Source organism: Cercospora kikuchii (genome assembly GCF_019650295.1).
Source record: "Cercospora kikuchii DNA, contig_00008, whole genome shotgun sequence".
NCBI classification, from domain to species: Eukaryota; Fungi; Ascomycota; class Dothideomycetes; order Mycosphaerellales; family Mycosphaerellaceae; genus Cercospora; species Cercospora kikuchii.
Genome location: NW_025408589.1, coordinates 810222 through 832858, shown reverse-complemented (window position 1 = coordinate 832858; position 22637 = coordinate 810222). Strand labels below are relative to the sequence as shown.

Sequence of the window (22637 nt, the reverse complement as noted above, 5' to 3'; positions counted from 1 at the left end):
ACAACGTCACTGGCAAGAACTGTACCCCTCCTGTATGTTTGTGATCAATTGCATACGCTTCTCTGGGTTCTTGGATGGCATGCAGAGATGAGGAGGGCATGTTTCGTTGCCATACAAATAGTTTTTGGATCGGAGTTAATGAAGTGCGGTGGTGATCCTGGATGTGTAGCTGCGGTTATGCAGTACAGGAAAGGGCAGGAGTTGCGGACTGAACCACAGGGTGATGTTCATTCAGGACAGTGCGAACAACAACTGGCAAGTGCTGTCGTGACTCCGCTCGGCTTCATTCGAAAAAGCAGGCGTGTAGAGCAAATGCATCGATCTATGCTGGTACGTGCTTTGACGAACGTTTCCAGACGTTGTAGGACCAATTTTGGAATAATCTGGACAACTCCTTCCGAAATGACAAAAGGACTGCTCTCTTCTCACGCGTCTGCCTCCTTCCTCCATTTCCAACTCTTTTGCGGAAATCGAATCTTATTGCTGCTTGCATTGCTACTGCCATTTGAGCTTTTCTCTTTCGTTCAACTGCGTTACGAACAGATATCGAAACTCGCCACGATGCAGATTTCTATCTACCTAGTCAGTTCGATTGCTCTGTGCCCGGCTGCCCTCTCGCGCCGGCAAGAGCAGAGACTCTGTCCGATGGAACTCTACGCAGAAGCGCATTGTTGCGCGACGAATGAGGCGAGGATTGAGGATCTTTCTTGCGGTCCGTGTACGTATCTCAATTATATTGTTTCATCTATTTACGCCCCCTTGTCATGCTTCTCCGATTCGTGTTCATGTCCATGCGATGTAGTCATGCCAAGCTGACAGAAGGCTATTGCGATTACAGTGGAGATCACTCTTGAAACTGTGAGCGCGTTTGAAGATAACTGTGCGGGAAAGGGGTTGAGAGCAAGATGCTGTGCTCCCCAGGTAAGTCTTGCTGCATACTGTAATACACTCGAGCAGAACTTTTGTGATCGCTGACTGAGGCACAATTCTAGGTGGCAGGACAACCTATATTGTGCCAGAGTCCGGGGGCTGAAGAGCCTCAGTTGCAATAGAGGAAGCACAGAAGTGGCGCAATTCGTATTCCTTTTCGATATTCTGGCGACCGCGATATTTTCTCCTTCCCACTTTTTCAGACTATACTCTTCGCGGACGGAGATGGTTGACTCTGCGCTGATTGCGGCCTCCGTACTCGCAATATCTGTAATCGCGCTCTTCCAAGCCGATCTCGAATCCTCGAGGGTTGAGTGCCTGTCGTTGCTTTCCTTGCTTTGGATGTCCTCGCTTCCCACGTAGGTCACGGGCTAAATTATGGCATGCCTGCGCTCCGGGCATGATGACTGCTTTGTGTTGTGACTAAGGTAGTTGCAGAATTTTGGTCATACTTTCTGGGAAATAGGACAGCCGTGACTTCTGCTTTTTAGTAGAGAGTTGAAGATGATCGGCAACATTGAATACAATATTAGCATGTTTGCCTGCTCTTGCTGTCAAGCCAGCGTGAATACGGACACGAAGCATGCGCCAGACGCGCGGAGAACTTTCAGATGATTATTGCGGAGGCAAGCGTCTGAGTGCCTATCTCTGATACACTTGCAGCACTCGCCGCCATTGCGTACAGCTCAGCTGATGAAAATGAGGATGGTGCTCCGATGGAGAAGGGAAGGAAAGGAGGTGGTGGGAGCGAAGATGACGTTGTGCCAAGCTCGAGCTCTCACGGCCCCGACGATGGCGCCTCCATCGCGACACATCACATCACTCCGTCTGCTTTGCCATCCATCATCTGTCCCTCTGTCACACTCGCAAGCAGGCAACTCGCTTTAAGGCGCGGGACAAAGGATTCCTCTATTCAGCAGAGATAAGTCACCGGGCAGCACGGGAGTAAGCGAAGATGAGAAGAGCCACAACGAGTGAAGAGTGCGGCGACTCCGACGTTTGTTTAGGCAGTCTACCTGCAGTATCGTGTTCTGCAGTGCCATGCGCACCACCAGACTGAGAGAAGGAGCTACTGCTCGAGTCACTCTCTGCAAAATGTCACCTCTATCCCGCATGCCAATCTGCCTACCCACTGCCGCCGCCGCCGCAAAACGAACGCGAGGGAAGTGACGCGAGATACATACCATTCGTGGGGGTTCTTTTACTCGCAACTTTGCTGCACCTCTCACGTGCGTTGTCAAGCTCGATCTGCTGAACATTGTCTCTGTGCAATAAGTCAGCGAACAGCCAATAAGCGGAATCTGGAGAATGCCATACATGCTTGCTCTTTTCAGCTTCAAGGCTTCATGTGACGCTGGACGTGGGCGAAGTGAAAGCCCTGTTCGATCATCTGGAAGTTGACGATGCCACTGTCACTGGCCTCTGGGTGCTGCATCTCGCCAAGTAAGGTCTCGGTGAACCAGCCGAGAGCCTCGCATGTGGTACGCAGGAGACCCTCGAGAGCGCTGGTCACGGAAGGAGATGCAGGTCCTTTGGCTGCCATGGTTCGGCCGAGTGCATTGCCGCTTATCAAGACTGCTGTGTAGGTGTAGGTCGGATTATCGTACGCGGAGGCAGTGACGATGATCTCGAAGATTTCTCGCGCATTTGCGACACCGGTGCAGTTGTACTGATAAGAGCTTCTGACCAGCTGCGGATACAGAGTCATGACGTTCGCTGGGGAGTGAGGTCAGCGATGAGCCTGGCTGCAGACGCACCAGCACAATCACATGCATGCATGCTTACCGAAAATTTGCTCTCGCAGTCCCTGCAAGTTGGCTTCCGGTAGAGTGGTAGCAGTGCCAGTGGTAACAGGAATGGCTGACATTGTGAAATATGTGAATGAAAAGCGAGTCGGTAAGTGGAGCAGTGAAAAGCTGTATACACTGGTTGCCGGAATGTGTATAGAGTGTTGCCAGGTCGGAAGTGTTGCTCAGTGACTGGAGGAGAGAAGAGGAAGAGGAAGAGAACGGAGAGAAAAGGTTTTGACAGTGGCCCGGCAAGTTTGCGGAGAGCCCCATTCTTTGAGGCAGAAGTGAGCTCTCAATGGGACAATGCTTGCCATTGTGAGTGAGGGAGGCCCTCGACGGCCGATTCTGCTTCCCAAAGAGGTATGTGAAATGCAGGAAACTCAAGCCGTTTGTTCTTTTGAAGAGGTTGCAGGGGTGTGGCGTTTGCGTCTGCAGGGACAACTCACCGATCAAGTGCGAGCTGTACTGTGCATGTGAAGCAAGAGCTTCCGCATCGATTATCGATCTGAAGTGAAGAGTGAAGCTTCACTTCACCTGAAGACACTCAGTTCACAAGAAGCCTCTTTCTCCGATGGAGCGAAGAGGTCTGCGCTCACTAGCACGGCCCTAAGCACAACTGCACCGTGGAAATCTGTCTGAGTCACGACTACCGTTCAAGGCACAAGAGAGCTGTTCATGGTCGCGCTCGGGTTGCTCTGTGTAGTCTCTCAAAGGGCCTGAGCGCGCCGCGGAGAGCCTCACCGCGCTCAAGTGGTCCCTTTGGGTCTTTCAGAGAAACCGAAGGCAACTGCTGAAAGCCTCATCGCGCTCAAGTAACCCCGACGTCGCACTACAACGCCCTTCAGAGTACCTGCGCATGACTGCAGAGAGCCTCAAATCGCGCCCAATCTCAGCAGTTGCGATTCACAAGGAAATCTCATCAACCACATCAAACTAACAACCCAAGAACATCAATTCGTACGCAACATGGACTACTCGAACCGTGCTCTGCCCGTGGTCACACGCACTAATTACATTCGGGAGCAAATCTTTGGTACGTCTCGTTCTCGTGGTCTTTGAATAAGAACTGACGACATATCAGCCAACGCCGTCGCCCTTTTTCCCGATCTTGTCAGTGAGCACGCTCGTCAGACTGGTACCCACGGCTACGTGGATCCCAAGGAAGTCTCTCAGATCCTGGTGATCTGGTCACAAGGAGGCTGGTTCGCGTTGCTGGGGTATGGCGTACCAAGAGTGCGCCACACGCTTGTGGAAGGGAAGCCCAAATACAATGCGGAGAAGGCACTCGAGCGACTTTCATGGACTATCTCCGAAGCTCTGGGCATGAGATATCCAAGTGAGCTCGGCATCACTGGCCAGAGGCAGAGGAAACTTCAAGACGGCACGATCAATCGAGACTTCTTCTGAGTGCTCACTTCACGGGAGATGTGAAGTTCATAGTGAGGAGTGAGGAACGACAAACGGGTCATCTGATCCTTGCTTTGTTGTTTGCAACTCCCTCCATCCTTGCTTAATTCGAATACAACGACCTCTTTCCCAAAAATCAACGATGAGTACTCAACTCCAAGTCACTCCAAACTACCGTGAGCACATTATTGGCAAGTAGGTCCTCGCTCTTGTGCGGCAAGTGGTCCTAACGATCAGCAGCAAACGCCGCGGCGCTGTTCCCGGACCTTGTCGGCGAATCTCATCCCAAAGACGTATTCCAAGTACTGCTTATCCTCCACGGCCACGACTGGAATGCTCTTCTGGTTTATGGTGTTCCTCGAGTCCACAGCACGCTTGTCCAAGCTGCAAGCTCAACGACGTGGGGAAGCGCGACCCGAGCACTCGAGAAGCTGCTCTGGACTACCGCTCAGGCACTAGCATCGACACGACCGGAGCTGGGTATTTCAAGACGCTCTCAGCGACGCCAGGGCTACGGTATCGTCAACCGAGACTACCTCTGAAGCATCGACCACTGCACTTCAACCTCTTGCTGGGACAAAAACAACACCCCTCGCACAACATCGGAACACTTGCTGCGGCATCAACATCATGAATTACGACACCGACTTGGCGCCCATCACGGGTCAGACATTCGCGCGAGAGCAGATTCTTGGTAAGTTGCACTTCTACAAATGACCTACTCGTAAGACTAACGAAGCGGCAGCAAACGCTGTCGCGCTCTATCCGCACCTCGTCAGAGAGGTTGCAAATGCTCGCCACGTGAGCAGCGGCCAAGTCGAACCAAGAGAAGTCTTTCAGATACTCGCCACACATGGAAGTTCAGGCTGGTCGGCAGTACTCATCTATGGCGTGCCCAGGATCAAAGGCGTTCTTGCCAAAGGAGATACTGTATGGGATCTGCCATCCGCACTCGACCGTCTCCTCAAAGCGACTGGCGACATGTTGAGCATGAGATTTCACGATGAGCTACACATCTCACAACGAAGCGCCACGAATGCGACATCCTATGCGATTTTCAATAAGGAGTTTCTGTGAAGGGGGAATGAAGCAGCGGGCATGTTTCATGTATTGTAGAGAGGTCAGGCATTGCGAATGCTAGACTGCAGGACAGGAAGCCGGCTCCGCGTGGGAACATGTGGCATCATGGGAGCACAAATTGCAGAATGTTTTCAAGCTCGGTGGAGGTATTGCATCAACATGGTCTTTCATCTACGACTTCAAGGCATTTCGTAGACCCTCAAAATGATCTCGAAGAGCAAACGAAGGCATCACTTTTCATACTTGATGGGCACGAAGAGTGTGAAGTAGTTACGAATTTCATTGCAACTACCCGAGCCTAGCTCTCAGTGAATGTGCGTTTCCTCCATTGATTGCATTGCCTGCTATTCAGGATACACTAACCTGACCGTGCATGCCCGTCATGCTACGTTCATTACCCAATTGATCGGCCGTTAACAATCGCCTCTCGGCATTGTGAAGTCGTGCTCGCTACTGCTTCTCCTTACATCCTCCTAGCGCGCGCGCCAGCTACTGCCACTGCTGCTACTATGACCACTGCCGCTACTGTGACCACTGTTGCTACTGTAGCCACTGTTGCTGCTGTAGCCGCTCCTACTGCTGTGGCCACCGCTACTGCCAGAGTAGGAGGAGGAGCTGCCTGAGGAGTGACCATGACGGCGGGAAGAGCCACCTTGCTTCTTTTCGAGTAGGCGGATGGCCTCCTCGGTGAGTCGCCGCTGCGTTTTTGCTTCATTGGACGCCCGAGCAGCATCCTGAGCAGCTTTCTCCGCCAGCTTCTTCTCAGATCTTGACTTGTGGAGGGTGTAGAGTCCTTTGACGACTGGGCCGCCTACTGCAGCGATGGGGCCCAAGTTGCTGCCGATTTCCTTGATCGGCTTGGTCTTCGTCGCGAACTTTTCGACAGCCTCCCATTTGGAAGGCATGTTGCTGGGGTTGAGTTGTTCGAACCTTCGAGTGGTGCTTGTTGGTGTTGGTGGGGAGTTTGAAGAGCTGGGGTGGTTGCAGGTTGAGTGGAGGGTGTTGTCGGAGCGGTTTTCTGGTGTGTTGTGGATGAGAGTTTGAACAGGACCTGAGGACTTCTTTTATATCTTTGCAATCCATTGTTCACTACTCGCAGGATCCAATGAAGCCATATGGGACGCAGCGTGTGGCGAGCTTCGGGGGAAGATTCATGGACCATGATGCCACTGGAAAGGTCGAACTGTCTTCACGCCATATCTGGCCCGGGGTGTAGGCTCAAGCCCATGTTGGTACTGGGCTACACGCATACTATTTTCCGGTGAGCTGGAGAGAATCTGCTGAGCTCGACGCTGCGCACTGCAGCGCCGCGAGCAATCTTGCCGTGACATGTCGAGTGTGATGGCATGCGCGAGTACGCGGGGCGCCGTTGGGCTCACTTGAGTGAATAGTGGGTCCGCACGGGATCTTCGAGATTCTTCACAGGCTCCATGCTTGCCCACTCACCAGCACCTTCCACCTGGCCCCCTTCATTGTCGCTTCGACCACTTCGGAACCACCTCGATGTCGCAGCACAGAAACCTTTGGAAGTAAGCGCCTCTTCTTCAAGACAACCGGGGAACTTTCGCGTCACATCGAGTCCACGACCGACAATGTCTTCCAGAGACCAACTTCGCACACAGTCTAAGGGCATCTCCGGCATGCTCCGCCTTCCAGAAGATGTCGTACGAGAGATTTGTCGCCATCTTCATCCCCGCAAAATAGGGGCGCTTCGAGGCGCTTCGAGGGACCTGAAGAATACTGTTCAGCCGAGCTTCATTAAGGCCTTCAAGACGATCGAAATCCATCTCGACAAAGTACACCTTGCCTATCTCAAAGGACTTTCCAGCTCGACTTTGGCCGGTTTCGTCCAAGTCGTACATATTCGCCCTCGCTACGCGTCTTCTCCGCTGCGAAAGTGGTGGCAGAGCGGACAGGAGGAACCCCCAACTGAAGCGGAGCTGTACGCGAGTAGCGGAAGCGACGTCAAACACCTTACTCAGGCACTGGTGAGGTTCAAGAACTTGATTCGCATTGAGGTGGAGGCCTCGCCGTTGCCCGCATTGTCGTCGCGTCTTGTTGAAAACAAGCACCAAAACAGCCGGAATACCGTCGCGCGCGACAATTTCCATATTACTGGCATGACCCACGCCTTCACAGCTGTCCTGCGTGCGATGGCGGATGGCGTCGTCGTGCGCGAGATACGTGCAGGCACTACGCCAGACGGAGAAATACGCAAATCGATCGATCACCTAGCGCTGCAGCTTCCCAAAAACCCGCAGTCGCTTCTACCAAGCTTGAGACAACTGCAAAAACTCGAGCTGGTTTTGGAGGGTCGATCAGGCTATGATGGGCCTGGCTGCGATGCTCTCTTGGCAAATTTTCTAGAGCACGCCACCAATGTTCGCCATCTCAAGCTTTCGTTTTGGCATATGGCTGGAGACCGGCTGAGCCAGACATTCAGAGAGGTGACCTTACCACACCTCCAGACGTTGGATCTCGAAGCTGCACACGATGTTGATTTTGAGCCTTTTGCCCATTTCTTGGCTCGGCACCAGCCAAGCTTGCGAGAGCTAGAACTGAAGAACATTATCTTCATCAACGACACTCTCGCTGACGTGTTCCCTATCATGTTTCTTTCAGGAGGCCTCTTCCTGCGGCATATCAATTTCCGCCAGCTCTGTAGCATGAGATCCGGTATGCTGCTTTTCGGCACCAACGCGGACTACGTCTGCAGTGTCTGCGATGAGGACAGTCGAGCTATCTTCTTCAACAAGACCGGGCCAGGTTGTGAGCATAGCTCGCTCGTTGCCACTGAGGGAGAGGTTTCGGCGAACTATCAGCTCAAGCGCATGGAGACGACCTGCACGCTGCCCTGGCCAATACGTGTCTCAGAACCGACTTCAGACTCGGCGCCTCGTGCCTTTTCATGGGAATGGTGATAGGATGCTGCAATACCAGCAACAGGAGAACGCCCCGGCGAAGCACGGCGACGGACGGAGGACAGGACGCAAAGGCGTTACAATACTTGATTCCGCTTGGTGGTGAATATACAGTTGAGGGTGCTTCGTACAACAGATACCGGCAATCGGTGTGCGCCTACGAGTCGAGTCTATCGGAGTCTGCAGCCAGGACATGGATCGATCGCGACAGATGAGCTTTCAGATGCATTGTTTCTGCCCAACGCCTAGTCTGAGGAACTCCGTCGAAGGTTCCTTGCCTGCCTCTGGGGTAGGAGGACCAGGCAAGATCTCTCGCATCATGGTGTTGATATCGTTTCCAGCGTTTTTAGCTTCTTCCCACTGCCGCGGATATCCCAAGGACACTTCCTCGAAGCGTACCCCATCAATCCAATCAGTTCTCCTGACATGAAGATGTCCAGTCACAACGACCTTTGCATTGAACCGAGTGTGCCAGTCGTTAGTCTCTTTCGTGCCGCACCATATGCTGAAGCGAGGTACTCTTGGGATATACACAGTATCCTCGCGCAAAGGCCAGTGGTTGATCAGGACTAAGGGTAAGCCAGATGCCGCAGCTTTCTCGAGTTTCTTTTCAGCCTCCGAGACGAGTCGCGTGCACCACGCGTCACGAGTGGCGTACGGATCCGGGTGCAGCAGTTTCTCATCTGTGGCCTGAATGCCTTCCTCCAGTGCCCACTCGAGGGCCTTTTCTCGCGGAACATCAGCAGGCCGAAAGGAATAGTCGTACAAAGTGAAGATCGGGCAAATAAGGGCCTGTCCACTCGACCCATCTTCTTTCTCGTACTCCCAGGTCATATAATCATCTTCCGGCGTCAAAACTCCATAATGCTTCGCAATTTTCACACAAGCTTGATACTTGGCTTCGCCACGTAGCTTCTTCTCCTCTTCTCTCATGGAGGGAGAGACACTTGTGTATAGTTCGTGGTTTCCAGGGACCCAGAAGACATGCTTGAACCTCCGCGTGGCTTTTCGGAATGCCAGTTGCATATGCTCCAAGGACTCTCCGACTGTCGTCATCAGCAAGGGCGCGCCCACCAGGGAGCTCAAAGCATACCATCGCCGGCCAGGATCAATCCATCCTCACTTCTATGCCTCAGCTTTGCCCACTCGTCCCTATTAGACTTGAAGGATAGATGGATATCGGCGATGGCCCATAGTTTGGACATGTTTGCCGCGATGTCCGATGCTGGTGTTCGGGAGATTGTGGGGTGGCAATCGCTGTGCTATCGGCGCATCCTCTTCGTGCGGCGTAGAGTATACTTTCACTTTTGAACAAGAGCCGAATATTGCGATAGAAAACGACCCGATCAGAAAGTCGTCATTACCTGCGGCTCTCACAGCTGGAGGCCTTGGGGGAATTTCTTGCCACGAGGAGCCTCACCGAAGCTAATTTGAGATCACTTGGCATTCAGCTTTCGATCTTACGTGACCGGGATCCGAAAACTACATTTCATTTCGACCTTCCGGCCGAGATGTGTTCATGAAATACTCGCATACCATTTCCTACGTTTGGAAAGCGCATTGCGATGCGCTGCGCGAAGGAGCTATTCACGTGCCTCCTCACGCCAAGCTCTCCCTACGCTTGGGGCGATTCTTACGGAGCTTCGGCGTGCTAAATCGGACACTGCCGTCTCTGTCTAGCACAGCCACTGGCGTTCGGTTGAAGGCGCCAGCAGTCGTCAGTCGAGTTTAAGCGCGGGCGTTTGAGCCGACACCTGGCCTGCACGGAGCGGATCTGGTGACTTTCTCCCCGGTCAGCAGCTGACATTCTCTGCAGAGAATATTCTCCAAAGAAGTGGTCGAAGTTGTGGTAACTGGTGTGCTACAGGCACATGGACGCTCCAAGTCCAGACCGCAGAACGACTGACCAGTGCGCAGGAGACGATTGAGACAGACAAAGCCGTGGAACCTAGAAATAGCATGGGACACTACACTAGTGGACGCGAGGCCTTTGTGTCCAATCAAGCTCGCGAAACTCGTTGACTGGGTGCGTGGCATCGAACTCTCCACTGCAACCCAAAACTCATCCTCGTATTCTTTCTGCAGCTGGCTTCCATCTCCATCGACTATCAAGCACTTTCTCTACTACTGGCGCTCTTTCTTGCTCCCCCACACTCGTTGTTTGCTGGGCCGCAGTATATCTTACTCCTTCGTTTCCTTAAACTTCGGCACCCTGTCACCTGTGGGTCCGCGATTGTGAACAGGGGCGATCACGCACAGGCGAAACACCGGTCACAGCGGTCGAGACCACGACCAGGGGACTATCATAGGGTATTGCATTTCTGAGCAAGAAACACGACAACCCTTACGACTTTCCCAAAGAGCATCCCTTACCAGTATCGTATCCGAGTATACACTTTCTTGGGGCGAAAGCCTTTCCACTTTGCCCAACATGCGGAACGCCCGCCGAATTCTACTTTCGCTACTCGCGAGCTCGCTGCCGGCCAGCGTGCTCGCAGCAGATGTGCTATCGACCGATGGCTATTCTTTGTGTTCGACATCAGACGACATCAAAGTCGAGGCGTTAGACGCGTCATACGACCGAAATACCAGACTCATCACATTCAACGTTGCCGGAAGCAGCGCGAAGGAACAGAAAGTACTGCTACATCTCGATGTCCAGGCTTACGGGAGGCAAGTCTACGAGACGGACTGGGACCCTTGCAGCGATGATAAAAAGGTTGAACAAATGTGCCCGGTACCTGCGGGCAACTTCTCGAGTAAAGGATCGCAAACAATACCGGAGGAATATGCGAGTAAAATCCCGGCCATCGCGTTCAATATCCCGGATTTGGAGGGTATGGTGAAGTTGTCGGTCAAAAGTGCAGATGGAGGACAGGAAATTGCTTGCGTGGAGTCTTCAGTTGGGAATGGCAAGACGATCAATATTCCGTCAATTGGATATGCAGCTGCTGGTGTCGCCGCTGCTGCGCTTGCGATGGGCGCTGTAGGTGCCATGGCTGCCGGTGGAGGTGGAGCTGGCGCAACCACTCCTTCGCCTACTTTCACGGAAGTCATTGGTTGGTTCCAAGGAATGGCGATGAACGGCATGATGTCTGTTCAATATCCAAAGGTGTACCAGAGCTTTACAACGAACTTTGGATTCTCATGCGGCTTGGTGCCATGGGGCCAAATGCAGACGGCGATCGACAACTTCCGGGCGAGCACTGGAGGGAATACCACGCACAACAGCTACGAATGGCTGAAGAACAATGCTACGCTGGTGTACACGAAGCCTTCCAACGGCTCTTCTGTCGCCAAGCGAGCGCTGGACTCTGTGTTATTGTGGGCACGAGATGAGATCAGTACATCTGTCAACGGCACCGAGGTAAACATTGGAGGCGACGGATCCAGCGAGTCGAACGATGCGCCAACCGCAAGCGAGAAGGAGCAGCACTTCGTCCAGGGCATTCAGGCCTACGCCGAGCAACTGTCCATTCCATCATCGAGTACCTTCATGAACATCCTTCTGGTGTGGGCTATCGTGGTAGCATCGATTGTGGTGCTCATCCTGCTCTTCAAAGCAATTCTGGAAGCCTGGGGCCAATTCGGCAAGCTCAGCCCATACTTCGAGTCATGGCGCAAGCGATACTGGTGGCGCATGGCAAAGGCTATCACGAACTTGATCCTCATGCTTTACGGAGTCTGGACATTATGGTGCGTCTACCAATTCACTAGCGGAGATTCTTGGGCAGCAACAGTCCTGGCCGCCGTCACCTTTGCGCTGTTTACGGCTCTTCTGGGATGGTTTACATGGAAGATTGTCTCCAAAGCCCGACAAGCAAAGAAGGCGCAAGGTGACTCGTCACAGCTGTATGAGAACAAGGAGACCTGGATCAAGTATTCGCTCTTTTACGACAACTACAAGAAGGGATACTGGTGGATCTTCATTCCTACGATTCTGTACATGTTCGTCAAGGGCTGCATTATTGCCGGCGCAGACGGGCATGGAATGATTCAGGTCGCTGGCCAGCTCATCGTTGAGGCGCTGATGCTCGTTCTTCTCCTTTGGTCAAGACCCTACGAGCGCCGAAGCGGAAAATGGATCAACATCACGATTCAAGTCGTTCGAGTGCTGTCAGTGGTCTGCGTTCTTGTCTTCGTGCAAGAGCTCGGGCTGAGCCAAACAACGCAAACGGTGACAGGAGTCGTACTCATTGTCGTGCAGTCGGTAATGACTGGTATTCTCGCGATTCTTATCGCCGTGAATGCGATTATTGCCTGCGTCAAGGAGAACCCTCACAGACGCGCACGCAAGGAGCGCGAAAAGATGAAGAACGACTTCGACGCTCTCACCCCACTGGACGCACGAAACAGCCTTCTCATGACAGACGTCAAGCATCCCGCCTACAGTGAACAAGACACCTCATACAAAGCAGCTCCTATCGTGTCTGCTTCTCCTTTTGGAGCTCCTGCTCGAGGCCGCTACGATCCTGTCGAGCAACAGCGGCGAACAGAGTCTCCCGCAGGTCACAATTTCCACGATGGTGACCACTTGATGTCTTCAGCAGCCAGCATGGGGAGACACGAACCCGCATATCGAGACCACAGCCGCGACTCCTCAATATCCCGGCCCCACGATCTCGAACGACAACCCCGTCTGCCAGATCTGGACTTTGGCCGAAGGATGTAAAGTGAAGAAATGCATTTTTGTTTATTATATGAACAGCAGGAAGCGAGGCATATTTCCCTCTCCTTTTTAGCGCAGCGCTCCTTCCTCACATGCCTTTCCTTTTTAGAGTCTGATCCAGGACGTACGTATTTCTCTGGGAGTTTTTGTGTCCACTTTGTTGTACAGGAAGAGCTAAGGGCGTAAAGCAAGACATGTTGCATCTTTTGTGTGTGTATAGGGAGTCGGAACTGAACCTGACCTGAGAAGAGAAGAAAGAGTAGAAAATGTTTCAGCAAGCGCAGCGCAGCATAGCAAGCAGTAACGGCAGTCCATCGAAAGAACGAAAGATGTGTGTATAGAGAATACTTGTTGTAATTTTTTGGACCTTCTTTTATGATAATCATTCAAAGTCATGATTGTTTTTATTGTACTTGGTTTCTGGTCGCTCGTACAGTTTAACGCGTGGTTGCGGAGGCTCATCGGACAGAATTAGTCTTTTGCAGTCTCAGGCTACCGGAGGAGGCAGAGGCCGAGACTCCGTTGCTCAGGCCTTTCTCCGTATGCATGAGGCTGTGTACGATCTGATATAGCAAATACGGTGGTCTCGCCTTCACCGCTTTTGCTTGAGGACAGCAAACCGGAAGCTGGGACATAGGCACACCTTGTGACCTCTCGCCACGACCTCAACTCCGCAACGGCCTGGCTTCTCGAGTCTCAGCTACAATACGTAAGCCAGTGATACGAGTAATGAAAGAGCGTTTGAATGCTTGGGCAGAGTGCATACGATTTTGTCTTGGCTCTGAAGCGGTAGTGCGTGTAGGGCTCTGCTCTCTGCGTTAATCCACAATTCTATTCAGCTCCAAAGTGCCGTGGAAATATGGTAACGGTGTGTCATGAGATTCGCCGCATTACTATCGAATACGAGCTCGTCTGAGACAGACCCGCATAGCTTGCTCGGTGTTCGCTATAGCGATCGAGTACTAGATCTTGTGCTATTATTGAAGAACATTGTTTTAGCTTGCGTAAAGATCCGCTGACATAGCAGACCTTATTGTGCAGCAGAGCGTAGCGTCCGTATCTTCAGTCTTGCTTCCTTGCTAGCGTGCCATTGCCTGGTGGGCTATGCAGACGTGGCGCCATCACGATCCCACGATCTGTGCAATGCGGAGACTTGGAAGCCCATCTCATGGTACTCACACGAGCAGTCTCGTGTCGTAGCAGAAGGTTGCAAGCAAGATGTCATTGATTGTCAGTGTGATGTGGCAAATACGAGAATTTCTGGGCAGGTGTGCCATGTAGAAACGGAAACCCTGACGTTGCTCGTGGCTGCGTGGCTGAAAATGGAAGCCCTGGCAAGGAGTGCTCTGCTACGGCAGCTCATCCGGACTTCTCAGCCTTCTTGAGACCGCATCATTTACGGGCGATTGCCCTTGGCACCCTGCTATTTCGCGCACCGCGACTCGCACGCCAGCAAGGTGAGCGTGCTGACTGTCCACATTGACTAGTCAAGCTCGTGCTGGGATGAAGTCACCCTCGAGCTTGCTCGTACTCCCGAGCCCAAAAATAATCTCGGCAAGGTACCGGCGTGCTGTTCGACTATAGAGCTTTCTAGCTAGGATCCACTGTCTGCTATAACGATGGCAGATAAATAGGATCTGTCTGCCTCTCTTCTGATCACTCATCATCAGCAACAGCATCTACACTACAGAACAACAAGAACCAGACCAAACACCTCAAAACCAATCCACACAATCAAGATGCAATTCCCAACTCTCGCACTCCTCGGCCTCGCCGGATCTGCTCTCGCAGCACCAGCACCACAGCAGGATGACCAAATCCCAACCTTCGGCCAACCCTTCGGCATCGAAGCCGAGGGCGAAGGCCTCTCATACGCCCAAATCCGCGCCGTCAACGGCCGCCTCATGATCGGAGGCGAGCAGACCGCAACCTGCGAGGGTGGCCAACGTCAAGACTTTGCGACTTTCGCCCTGTACTCTGACAACCGCCTCTACATGTACACCAACTCCAACCCAGTGCAGAACGTCTGGGTCGACGCCTCCGGCATGGGCCAAGGAATCACTGGATACTCTTCCCCCGACAGACTCGGCAACCGCTTCTCCATTGATCCTTTCTACATCTCCCAAGAGGGTGCTCTCACTTTCGACAACACTCCTGCGAAGGCTTGCCCCGCGCTCGAGAAGGACCAGTACACCATCTGGTTCAGCAATGCTGAGAAGCCAGCTTGGCAGGAGGGTTGCATTGAGGTCCAGTTGAAGACTTACTACGCTCCTGCTCGCATTGCCTGCAACTACACCGAGTCCGCATAAAGTGGTGCGAGATTGAAGGACCGTTTGGAGCATGGAAGATTTGACTTATTGTGAGCACTCCTCAGAAGCATAGCGACGGAAATAGAGCAGGAAATTGTACAAAAAGCAATGAGCAAATGTGTAAAATAGCCAATGTGAAAATAGATCATGACATGTCATTCTTTACACGTCTGAGCAGCATTGCATGGCTTCCCAAATGATCGAAGATTGTAAGAAACAAATACTTCAGCCTATTCAGAGAGAGCTTTCCCTGTGGTCGTACCTCAGGGCAATAATTCAGACGCAGTTCAGGCCCGGGGCCAGCCTCGTGAGCTAAGAAGTTCTTGTTCTGCCTTGGAAAAGTGTGCTCTCTGGCGACTGTTGTGCGAATAATACATCGTTGCACGGATAAGCGGCCTGTAGTGACTTGGTAAGAGATATCCTTTTCTTTGATCATAATCAAAGTCCATAGTAGGCATATACTCTACGACCTGCGGTGCTTCATCCCTAGGGCGAAGGATCTAGCATGAACAAGCTAATGATCCTGCGAGATGGAGCCATCGATAAGCGAATGTGACTTAGAATTAATGTACCAGCAACAAAATTTTATAAAGCAAACAGCATGGACAGAGTATGCTAGAACTTGGAAATGAGAACACGAGGCGCCGAACTCGTAGAATCGTCACATTGATTAATTAAGCTATCTATTACATTTCATTTTGTTCTTTCAAATGCGTTTCGTCTTTCATTATTGCGTGAGCTCAACTCTTTTCGTGAATCCTAGTCCCAAAGCTATGCATTTTTTTCAAGTACTGTAAGCCCGTCGTCGCTCCGCCAGTTTTACATCACCCAAGCCGCCATACCAGCAACAACAGCCGCGAAACCGCTGAAAGTAGCTCCGAGAGTGGCAGCACCACCAGTAGATGGAACAACGCTTGGTCCAGATGGTCTGGCAGTTCCGGTTGGGTTGGTAGCGCCACCAGTTGGGTTCGTAGCACCACCAGTAGGCGCGACAGTGGTTCCGTTGTTTCCGTATGGAGCAGTTGGTGCGCTTCCGCTAGAGGTAGACAAGGTAGTCTGAGAAGCGGTAGCCGTGTTTGCTGGGTAGGCCGAAGATGGAAGGAAGCCGTTGCAAAGTCCGTTATTGCAAGAATTGTACGCGCACTGGCTGTCACGCTGGCAGGCAGCATTGAAGTTGCCGCATCGTCTGATAGTACCAGCGGTGCTGCCCCAGCACTGTGCCTCGCCCTGGCATTGCTCATCTGCACCACAGGTGCCACCGAGAGGCACTGAACCCGCAGGTGCGGTTACCTGAGGTGCACCAGATGGTTGAACGATCGTTCCAGTCACGATGGAAGCAGTGGATGATGCGGCGGTGGTGGAAGCTGAAGAGGCCAGGAAGCCATTGCATAGGCCATTGTTGCATGAGTTGTATGCGCATTGGCTATCGCTTGTGCATTCAGCATTGTAGTTGCCACACTGTCGGATTGTGAAAGCTGTGCTGCCGAAGCATTGTGCGCCATTCTGGCACTGCTCGTCTGCACCGCAGTTCGTGCCTAGGGGCAGGGAGTTTGCAGGAGCATTGACTTGTGGTGAACCAGAGGGCTGGACAATTGTGCCGGTGATGGTGGACTGGGCGTACGCAGTGCTGACAGCAGCAGCGAGGATTGCAGTAGAGTAACGCATTTTTGCTGAATTGTGTGCTGATGTCGTTGTTCTGGAGTTCGGAGGATGTGAATAATCGATGCGAGAGTGTCCTGGAGCGAAGGTGTTGTTTGTAACTGTGGATGGTGGAATGCTGGCTGTTGATGAAGTCGCACAGCTCTTATAGATAATAAGCAGCCCGGCCGAGATCTCTGTTGTGGTTTCACTTCCCTTTTGGTGTTGCGCCTCGCACTGGACACGAGGGCGCCGAGGGCTTAGCGCAGTTCCGGACCCGTATCCCAGCCAGCTATTTTCGAGCACGGCTAGGCCCACTAGTCATCGCCACCTCGGTCACTAGATTCACACGACACAAACTCTTGCTAGAACTTGGCCGTTGTATCGCGCCTCTCCGAACGTTGACCAGAATAGCATACTTGCGCCTGCCACGGTGCTACGGTTGCAGTATGCTGAACGCTGTTCTCCGTTGCCACCTGTCGTACCGTCGGCGGAGCGTCGCTTGCTTGGCGCACAGATTCGTTCATTACTCGTTAATCGTCCAGAGATCGTGTGAGTCCATGTCCACATTTACGTCAGAGTTCAGGTACTGCAAGATCTGCAGCTCGTACACCCGTTGCAGCTTTTCCTCAGATCTTCTTTCCTTGAGATCCGACTGCTGTGCCTGTCTGCGATTGAGCTCTCGCAACGACAGCTCGGTTGGAGATTGTCGCCTTCGCAAAGAATGCTGTCTAAGATCACTTGTAGAAGTTGATGCATGACAGATGCGGGCCTTGATTGTGCTGGTAGAACTGCCTGAGCTTATACTGCTGGTCGAGAGAGTACTTGACGCAGATCTACACGTGTAGAATGAGCACTCGGAGAATGGTGTCGCTGCTGCTTCCCGCGGAATTATTGCTGCAGATTTGGTGATGTGGTGGCAGCTGTCTGCTTGACCAGTCAGGAACAGGCAGAGTGTGCATTGATGATCCACCTCCGTGAGGTTATTTGACACAAGGCGATAGCACACGGCTTGTGAGTAGCTCATCGTGATTTTCGCTCGTGTGCCAAACTCAGTGTCGTGATGGAATAGCCTTGGAATCCTTCGCAATACAGTGGTAGGTAAAACGGGTATGCCAGCGAGCGAGACAGAATAGAAAGTATGTTGGAAGAAATTGAGGCTGGCAGACTTACATGGGCTGCGCGAAGGATAAGGAAAAAGGTGGCCGGATTTTCCCTATGGTACTATAAGAGGCATGTCAGACGGGCTCACACCCAGCGCTGCTACTGTATGCATGCTGTAGCTCCTAGCTACCCAAGACATTGAGAACGAGTCTACCACTGACGAACTGACGAACGGTGATGCATACCAGCGTCCAGGTACCATGCCGATGGGTCACAAGGTTTCTGATACGGGTGCCACAGCAGTGGCGTCATCCTCCAACCACGCTTTTTTCCTTTTGGTGGCTGCGGACACGAGGCCGGGGATCGTGGACTTTCTGGCAGCTGTTGTATGGCAGATGCCTCGAATTTCAGCCCTCTTCAAGGCGTACTCGCCGCATGATCAGAACTAAGCAGTTGATGTGCCAGCCCGCGGTGGTCGAATGACAAGCTGAAACGATGCTGCCTGCGCTGCGGCTGTGAAGCTGACGAAACGCACGCGAGATCTGGTTTCGAGCTGTGCTGGAGCTACGACAGGCCAGGGCTCGCTTGCCAGGCTCTCTGGCCGAAAGTAGCATGAGGTCGAAGAAGTGATAAAGTATAGCCTGCAGGAAGCTATTGCTGGAGTAGTGAGAGCAGGAGAGGTCAATACACGCGAGGCTGGGCTTCGGGAGAGGGCGGGCTGTTTACCCGAGCTTGGCATCGTCAGAGGAAACAGCTCGCTTCTCGCTTCGTCTTCAACACCACATCTGGATAGCGACATTACGCAGGTCCGTCACGGTATTTGCATTCCTCTCTTCCAGAATCCTCAGACGGTGCTTATCAGAGATTCTACTACGCTGAAGCGTTCCTGTGACGGCCGCCGAAGTGCCTGAGGGTGCCCGAAAGACCCTAATGTACGAGGGACTGATTGTGGTAGTCTGTGGATGCTCTCTTATCTTTCCTTTGACGACTCCATAGGCCAGGGGCGTTGGAGAGATGACCGGTAGATTGGTTTCTTCAAAAGTGACCAGTTCTCCACGTTCAAGGCATGCTCATTACATCGAATCTTTGCACTAGTTGGCTTTGTGGTGCTACACGAAGGAGAGAGGCATGCTATACACGACCATCAAACACCTTGCTCTAATCGCAACTGACAACAAGTCTCCGAGTCTGAGGGCCCAACGGCCAAACAAGAAACCGCTTGTACTGTCCGGACAAGACACATGATCATATGAGCAGCATCTTGAAACGCGTCAAGACTGTTCATGCCATCAGTTGTAACCCTGCGCAGCAGAGATCCCTGAACTCTCTTGTCAAGTGACATGCAGAAGTGCGCGTCTCCGAACACCTTGGCACTGTTCTCAGCCATGATACTGAGAGTCTGAGAGTGCCTAGATGTTTCATGTCGGGTATCTTGGCAGTTGGCTACGATGGACAATCCGGACAAGAAGGTACTCAGCTTGGCTATATGCCGCATGGCGGCGTCTCAGCAGGCCAATATGGTGCGAACAATGAGTACAAGATGTGCCTGTTCGCATTTTCGAGCTCTTTCTGCCGCTGGCTGGAACCTACAGAATCCCAATTGTCCCCATTGAGATCCTGTGAGAGCTCAGAAGTTCCTACAGGAGCCCACAGGTCCCCATTGAGATCTTGCGAGAGCTCAGAAATTCCTATGGAAGCCTAAAACATCCTATGAAGACTGTGCCGAGCTGCTATCGACATGTGCACCCCTGCAGCTGCGGCTAAGGCGTACGTTGCAGCCAAGATCCAGTCCATACAACCAGCTGCCTTGGCAGACTCCTGCACACCTACTCCAGGTTTTCCCAAGGCCATGCGCCTTGCGACTTCGTGGCTCCATGTGAATTGAGCTGTCAAATGCCACAACCGGGATGCTGCGCTGGATCCAATAAGATGCCACCACCCACCGACTCACTCGGCATCTGCACAAGACTGGGCGAAGTCAAAGTCTATCCAGCCGATTCCGGCTCCGCGGAGAGCTGCGTTTGTCATGCTTTGGTATGACCATCTGACATCACCCTACTTCGATCTAAATTTTCAACGATCAGTAGCCGGTGGACTACACGCCTAGACAAAATGACACTGGCCGCAATACATTCGTTGGCGCGTATCCTTGGCGCGAAACTTTTGCGCGTTGCCGGCGTGCCCGGTCCTGTATGCGCCCTCTGAAGACATGTGCCGGGAACGTGGGCGAGTGGTTGGTCGTTTGACTGCAGACTGATGACAGGTGCATGCTAGCCGCACGCACTCACAACTGACCGGAAATGCGAGAAAGTTGGAACGCGGCCTATGAAGCAAGCGGTGCTCTGTGTGTGATAAGGGAAGCACTACTCTCGCCTTGACTGTGCTTTGTATTTCTTGGTCGTAGCTGCATTCGACGCCTCTTAACACGTTCAAGCATCAGAGAGTGCCGCCTTCTCCGATCGAATACGACCTCTTTCTCCGAAGGAATAGGATAGTCGCTGCCCCTCAAGCTGACCACAGGCATAGCTATTTTGCAGAGGCGTGTTCGAGATAGCCTTGTAGCGACGCTTAGAACAATATAAGCTGCAACATGCTGTCCAGACACGTTCTGCTATTGGCAATACTCAGCACCCTTCTGCCCGTAATATTGTTCAGGAGCCACGTACGAGATCTTCTCGAGATTGGCCGGACCTACAGCAGATTTCACTCCTACCTCCAGCAACATCAGGATGTGCTATTTCGGTATCCAGTCACAAGTCAAAGGGACGATGACATCGTTCTGCCACAACCCGTGCCGATGATCATTCACCAAATATTCCTCTCCGACGGGCGACCGAATGCGCTCTTAACCAAGTACGAGCCGGCAATAGAGAGCTGCAAGCAGCTTCATCCAGAATGGGAGATGCGCGTATGGACGGATCGAGAATCGGAAAGCTTCATGGCAGAACATTATCCAGAGATACACCCGCACTACGTCGGATACCGCCAGAACATTCAACGCGCAAACGTTCTCCGCTACGCGCTCCTGCACCATTTCGGCGGAGTATATCTTGACCTGGATGTAACGTGCCGAGTTGCGCTGGACGCCCAACTCGGCGAGAATAGCTCAGTCCTGACGCTGACGCGTCTTCCATGGCTCACACCTGGCGCGTATCCAGCTGGCGTGAATAATGCGTTTATTCTGGCACGACCACAACATCCGTTCCTCGCAGAGCTCTTGCAACGAGTACCCAGTCGAGACATGTCGTGGGGTATGCCATACGTGGAAAACATGCTCAGCACGGGCTGTATGTTCTTCTCCAATGTCTGGATGTCATTCGTGCTTCGCGCGCAAAACGAGGTCGTACAAAAAGAGGATCGGATATACGTTCTGGCAGACGAAGTGGGAGATATGGAGCCGCAGATGTTGCGGGGAAAGGTGGTGACGCCTCTCTTTGAGCACGGCGGAGCGTCAAGCTGGCACGGGTGGGATGCGGCAGCGATTGTGTTGATCGGCAAGCACTATGGCTATTTCGCCCTGATCGCGTTAGTCCTGCTTTCTCTGCTTGTCATCGGGCTCTGGAAGTGTCTCCGAGGTAGCAGGCGCAATCACCGGCACCGCCGGCGCTCTAGTTGGCGCAATATTACGAATGCTATTGGAAGGTTCAGCTTGGATAAACATGACGAGGAAGTGGGATTGATGAAAGATGGATAATGAGGAGAGCATGCTGGGTTCTCTAGCCGAATTGTGCCGATTTCGAGCCTCTGTGAGCTGGACCGGCTGGCCCGGTTTGGAGGAACAATTGTCTTTGACTTGATGCCCTATACCCAAGTCGTGTAGTCTGTAATCATGAATGTAATGACGTCTGGCCACAGAGAAGAACTTCGAGAGTCTTTTGCGACAGAGCCAGGGAAAATCGAGAATAATATATCGTGGGTATCGTGTATTCGTTGTCTATAGCTTTGCTCCCTCCTTCAGCGTTCCGACCTGGAGCTTTGGCCCGTACTTCTTGAGTACGCTCTCGTTGTGATACTGGTATCTATGTTAGCAACTTTCTCTTCCATGTAGCCGAGTAGTATGCCCGAGGTCTTGTGCCCACCTTCCAAAACTGCTTGCTGGCATCCTTTCCGCCAACTCGCTTCAGAATCTTTGCGCCACCCGGGTGTTCATCGACGAATCCATCGAGCTTGTAGACATTATTGTCGATGATGATGTGCAGTCCCTTGTCGACTGAGCCTTGGTCCTTGACCTCGTTTGCTGTGAATTGCTTCGACATTGTGGCTACGGTGCTATCGCTGTAATGGAGCGTGGGCGTCTGGTCGGGGGGGGCGGACTCTTTTTTACGTGGACGATCTGGTATAGTCGTGACAGTGATTGTCTGAGTGTTGTTCGAGCAATGGAAGACTAATCAGACGGATATCACTGGTTGCGGCGGTAGTTCATCACAATGTACCGAGGCTGTCGGCTGCACGATGCAGAGCCGCATTTCCTGCGTCTGCCTCAGGCGTTTCGCCAACTCCTGCTCGCCGGTTGCCGATTCTTCACGAGAAGCACAAACTTTTCATCCTGCAACCTTCCTAGGAGATATGTGCAACACGGCCATCGGCATCTATATGCACAACCACTGTGCATTCACTCGCCGATCGGCTCCACGGACCGTCTGACACTGAATCCTTGGGAGAACCTGTGCACGGATGCTACTACGAAAGGCAGACCGACCGACACTACTGACACCGCTGTTGCTTGTGTCGAACATTGGCATGACTGGAATACCTGTTCAGGAGTATGTGTGCCAGCGCGTATCGGGCA

The 22637-nt window shown here is 52.5% G+C and overlaps 11 protein-coding genes across 11 annotated transcripts; 6 read left to right on the top strand and 5 right to left on the bottom strand.

Moving 5' to 3' along the window:
* Window positions 1–2266: 2266 nt before the first annotated feature.
* CKM354_001152200 (uncharacterized protein) lies at window positions 2267–2797 on the bottom strand (the record flags this gene model as incomplete). The annotated part of the gene is made up of 2 exons (XM_044807015.1): window positions 2267–2646; window positions 2716–2797. 2 exons carry the CDS (start codon window positions 2795–2797, stop codon window positions 2267–2269), a joined length of 462 nt encoding a protein of 153 aa, XP_044662950.1.
* Window positions 2798–3686: 889 nt separating this feature from the next.
* On the top strand, window positions 3687–4127 carry CKM354_001152100 (uncharacterized protein; the record flags this gene model as incomplete). The annotated part of the gene is made up of 2 exons (XM_044807014.1): window positions 3687–3753; window positions 3802–4127. 2 exons carry the CDS (start codon window positions 3687–3689, stop codon window positions 4125–4127), a joined length of 393 nt encoding a protein of 130 aa, XP_044662949.1.
* A 630-nt stretch (window positions 4128–4757) lies between these two features.
* On the top strand, window positions 4758–5204 carry CKM354_001152000 (uncharacterized protein; the record flags this gene model as incomplete). The annotated part of the gene is made up of 2 exons (XM_044807013.1): window positions 4758–4821; window positions 4873–5204. 2 exons carry the CDS (start codon window positions 4758–4760, stop codon window positions 5202–5204), a joined length of 396 nt encoding a protein of 131 aa, XP_044662948.1.
* Window positions 5205–5680: 476 nt separating this feature from the next.
* Window positions 5681–6112, bottom strand: CKM354_001151900 (uncharacterized protein; the record flags this gene model as incomplete). Its single annotated transcript, XM_044807012.1, has 1 exon — window positions 5681–6112. One exon carries the CDS (start codon window positions 6110–6112, stop codon window positions 5681–5683), a length of 432 nt encoding a protein of 143 aa, XP_044662947.1.
* Window positions 6113–6799: 687 nt separating this feature from the next.
* On the top strand, window positions 6800–8128 carry CKM354_001151800 (uncharacterized protein; the record flags this gene model as incomplete). Its single annotated transcript, XM_044807011.1, has 1 exon — window positions 6800–8128. One exon carries the CDS (start codon window positions 6800–6802, stop codon window positions 8126–8128), a length of 1329 nt encoding a protein of 442 aa, XP_044662946.1.
* A 219-nt stretch (window positions 8129–8347) lies between these two features.
* On the bottom strand, window positions 8348–9333 carry CKM354_001151700 (uncharacterized protein; the record flags this gene model as incomplete). The annotated part of the gene is made up of 2 exons (XM_044807010.1): window positions 8348–9174; window positions 9222–9333. 2 exons carry the CDS (start codon window positions 9331–9333, stop codon window positions 8348–8350), a joined length of 939 nt encoding a protein of 312 aa, XP_044662945.1.
* A 1226-nt stretch (window positions 9334–10559) lies between these two features.
* Window positions 10560–12800, top strand: CKM354_001151600 (uncharacterized protein; the record flags this gene model as incomplete). The annotated part of the gene is made up of 1 exon (XM_044807009.1): window positions 10560–12800. One exon carries the CDS (start codon window positions 10560–10562, stop codon window positions 12798–12800), a length of 2241 nt encoding a protein of 746 aa, XP_044662944.1.
* Window positions 12801–14536: 1736 nt separating this feature from the next.
* CKM354_001151500 (uncharacterized protein) lies at window positions 14537–15106 on the top strand (the record flags this gene model as incomplete). Its single annotated transcript, XM_044807008.1, has 1 exon — window positions 14537–15106. The coding sequence occupies one exon, from the start codon at window positions 14537–14539 to the stop codon at window positions 15104–15106; it is 570 nt and encodes a 189-aa protein (XP_044662943.1).
* An 819-nt stretch (window positions 15107–15925) lies between these two features.
* CKM354_001151400 (uncharacterized protein) lies at window positions 15926–16771 on the bottom strand (the record flags this gene model as incomplete). The annotated part of the gene is made up of 1 exon (XM_044807007.1): window positions 15926–16771. One exon carries the CDS (start codon window positions 16769–16771, stop codon window positions 15926–15928), a length of 846 nt encoding a protein of 281 aa, XP_044662942.1.
* Window positions 16772–20438: 3667 nt separating this feature from the next.
* CKM354_001151300 (uncharacterized protein) lies at window positions 20439–21542 on the top strand (the record flags this gene model as incomplete). Its single annotated transcript, XM_044807006.1, has 1 exon — window positions 20439–21542. The coding sequence occupies one exon, from the start codon at window positions 20439–20441 to the stop codon at window positions 21540–21542; it is 1104 nt and encodes a 367-aa protein (XP_044662941.1).
* Window positions 21543–21782: 240 nt separating this feature from the next.
* Window positions 21783–22104, bottom strand: CKM354_001151200 (uncharacterized protein; the record flags this gene model as incomplete). Its single annotated transcript, XM_044807005.1, has 2 exons — window positions 21783–21860; window positions 21928–22104. The coding sequence occupies 2 exons, from the start codon at window positions 22102–22104 to the stop codon at window positions 21783–21785; spliced, it is 255 nt and encodes an 84-aa protein (XP_044662940.1).
* Window positions 22105–22637: the final 533 nt, after the last annotated feature.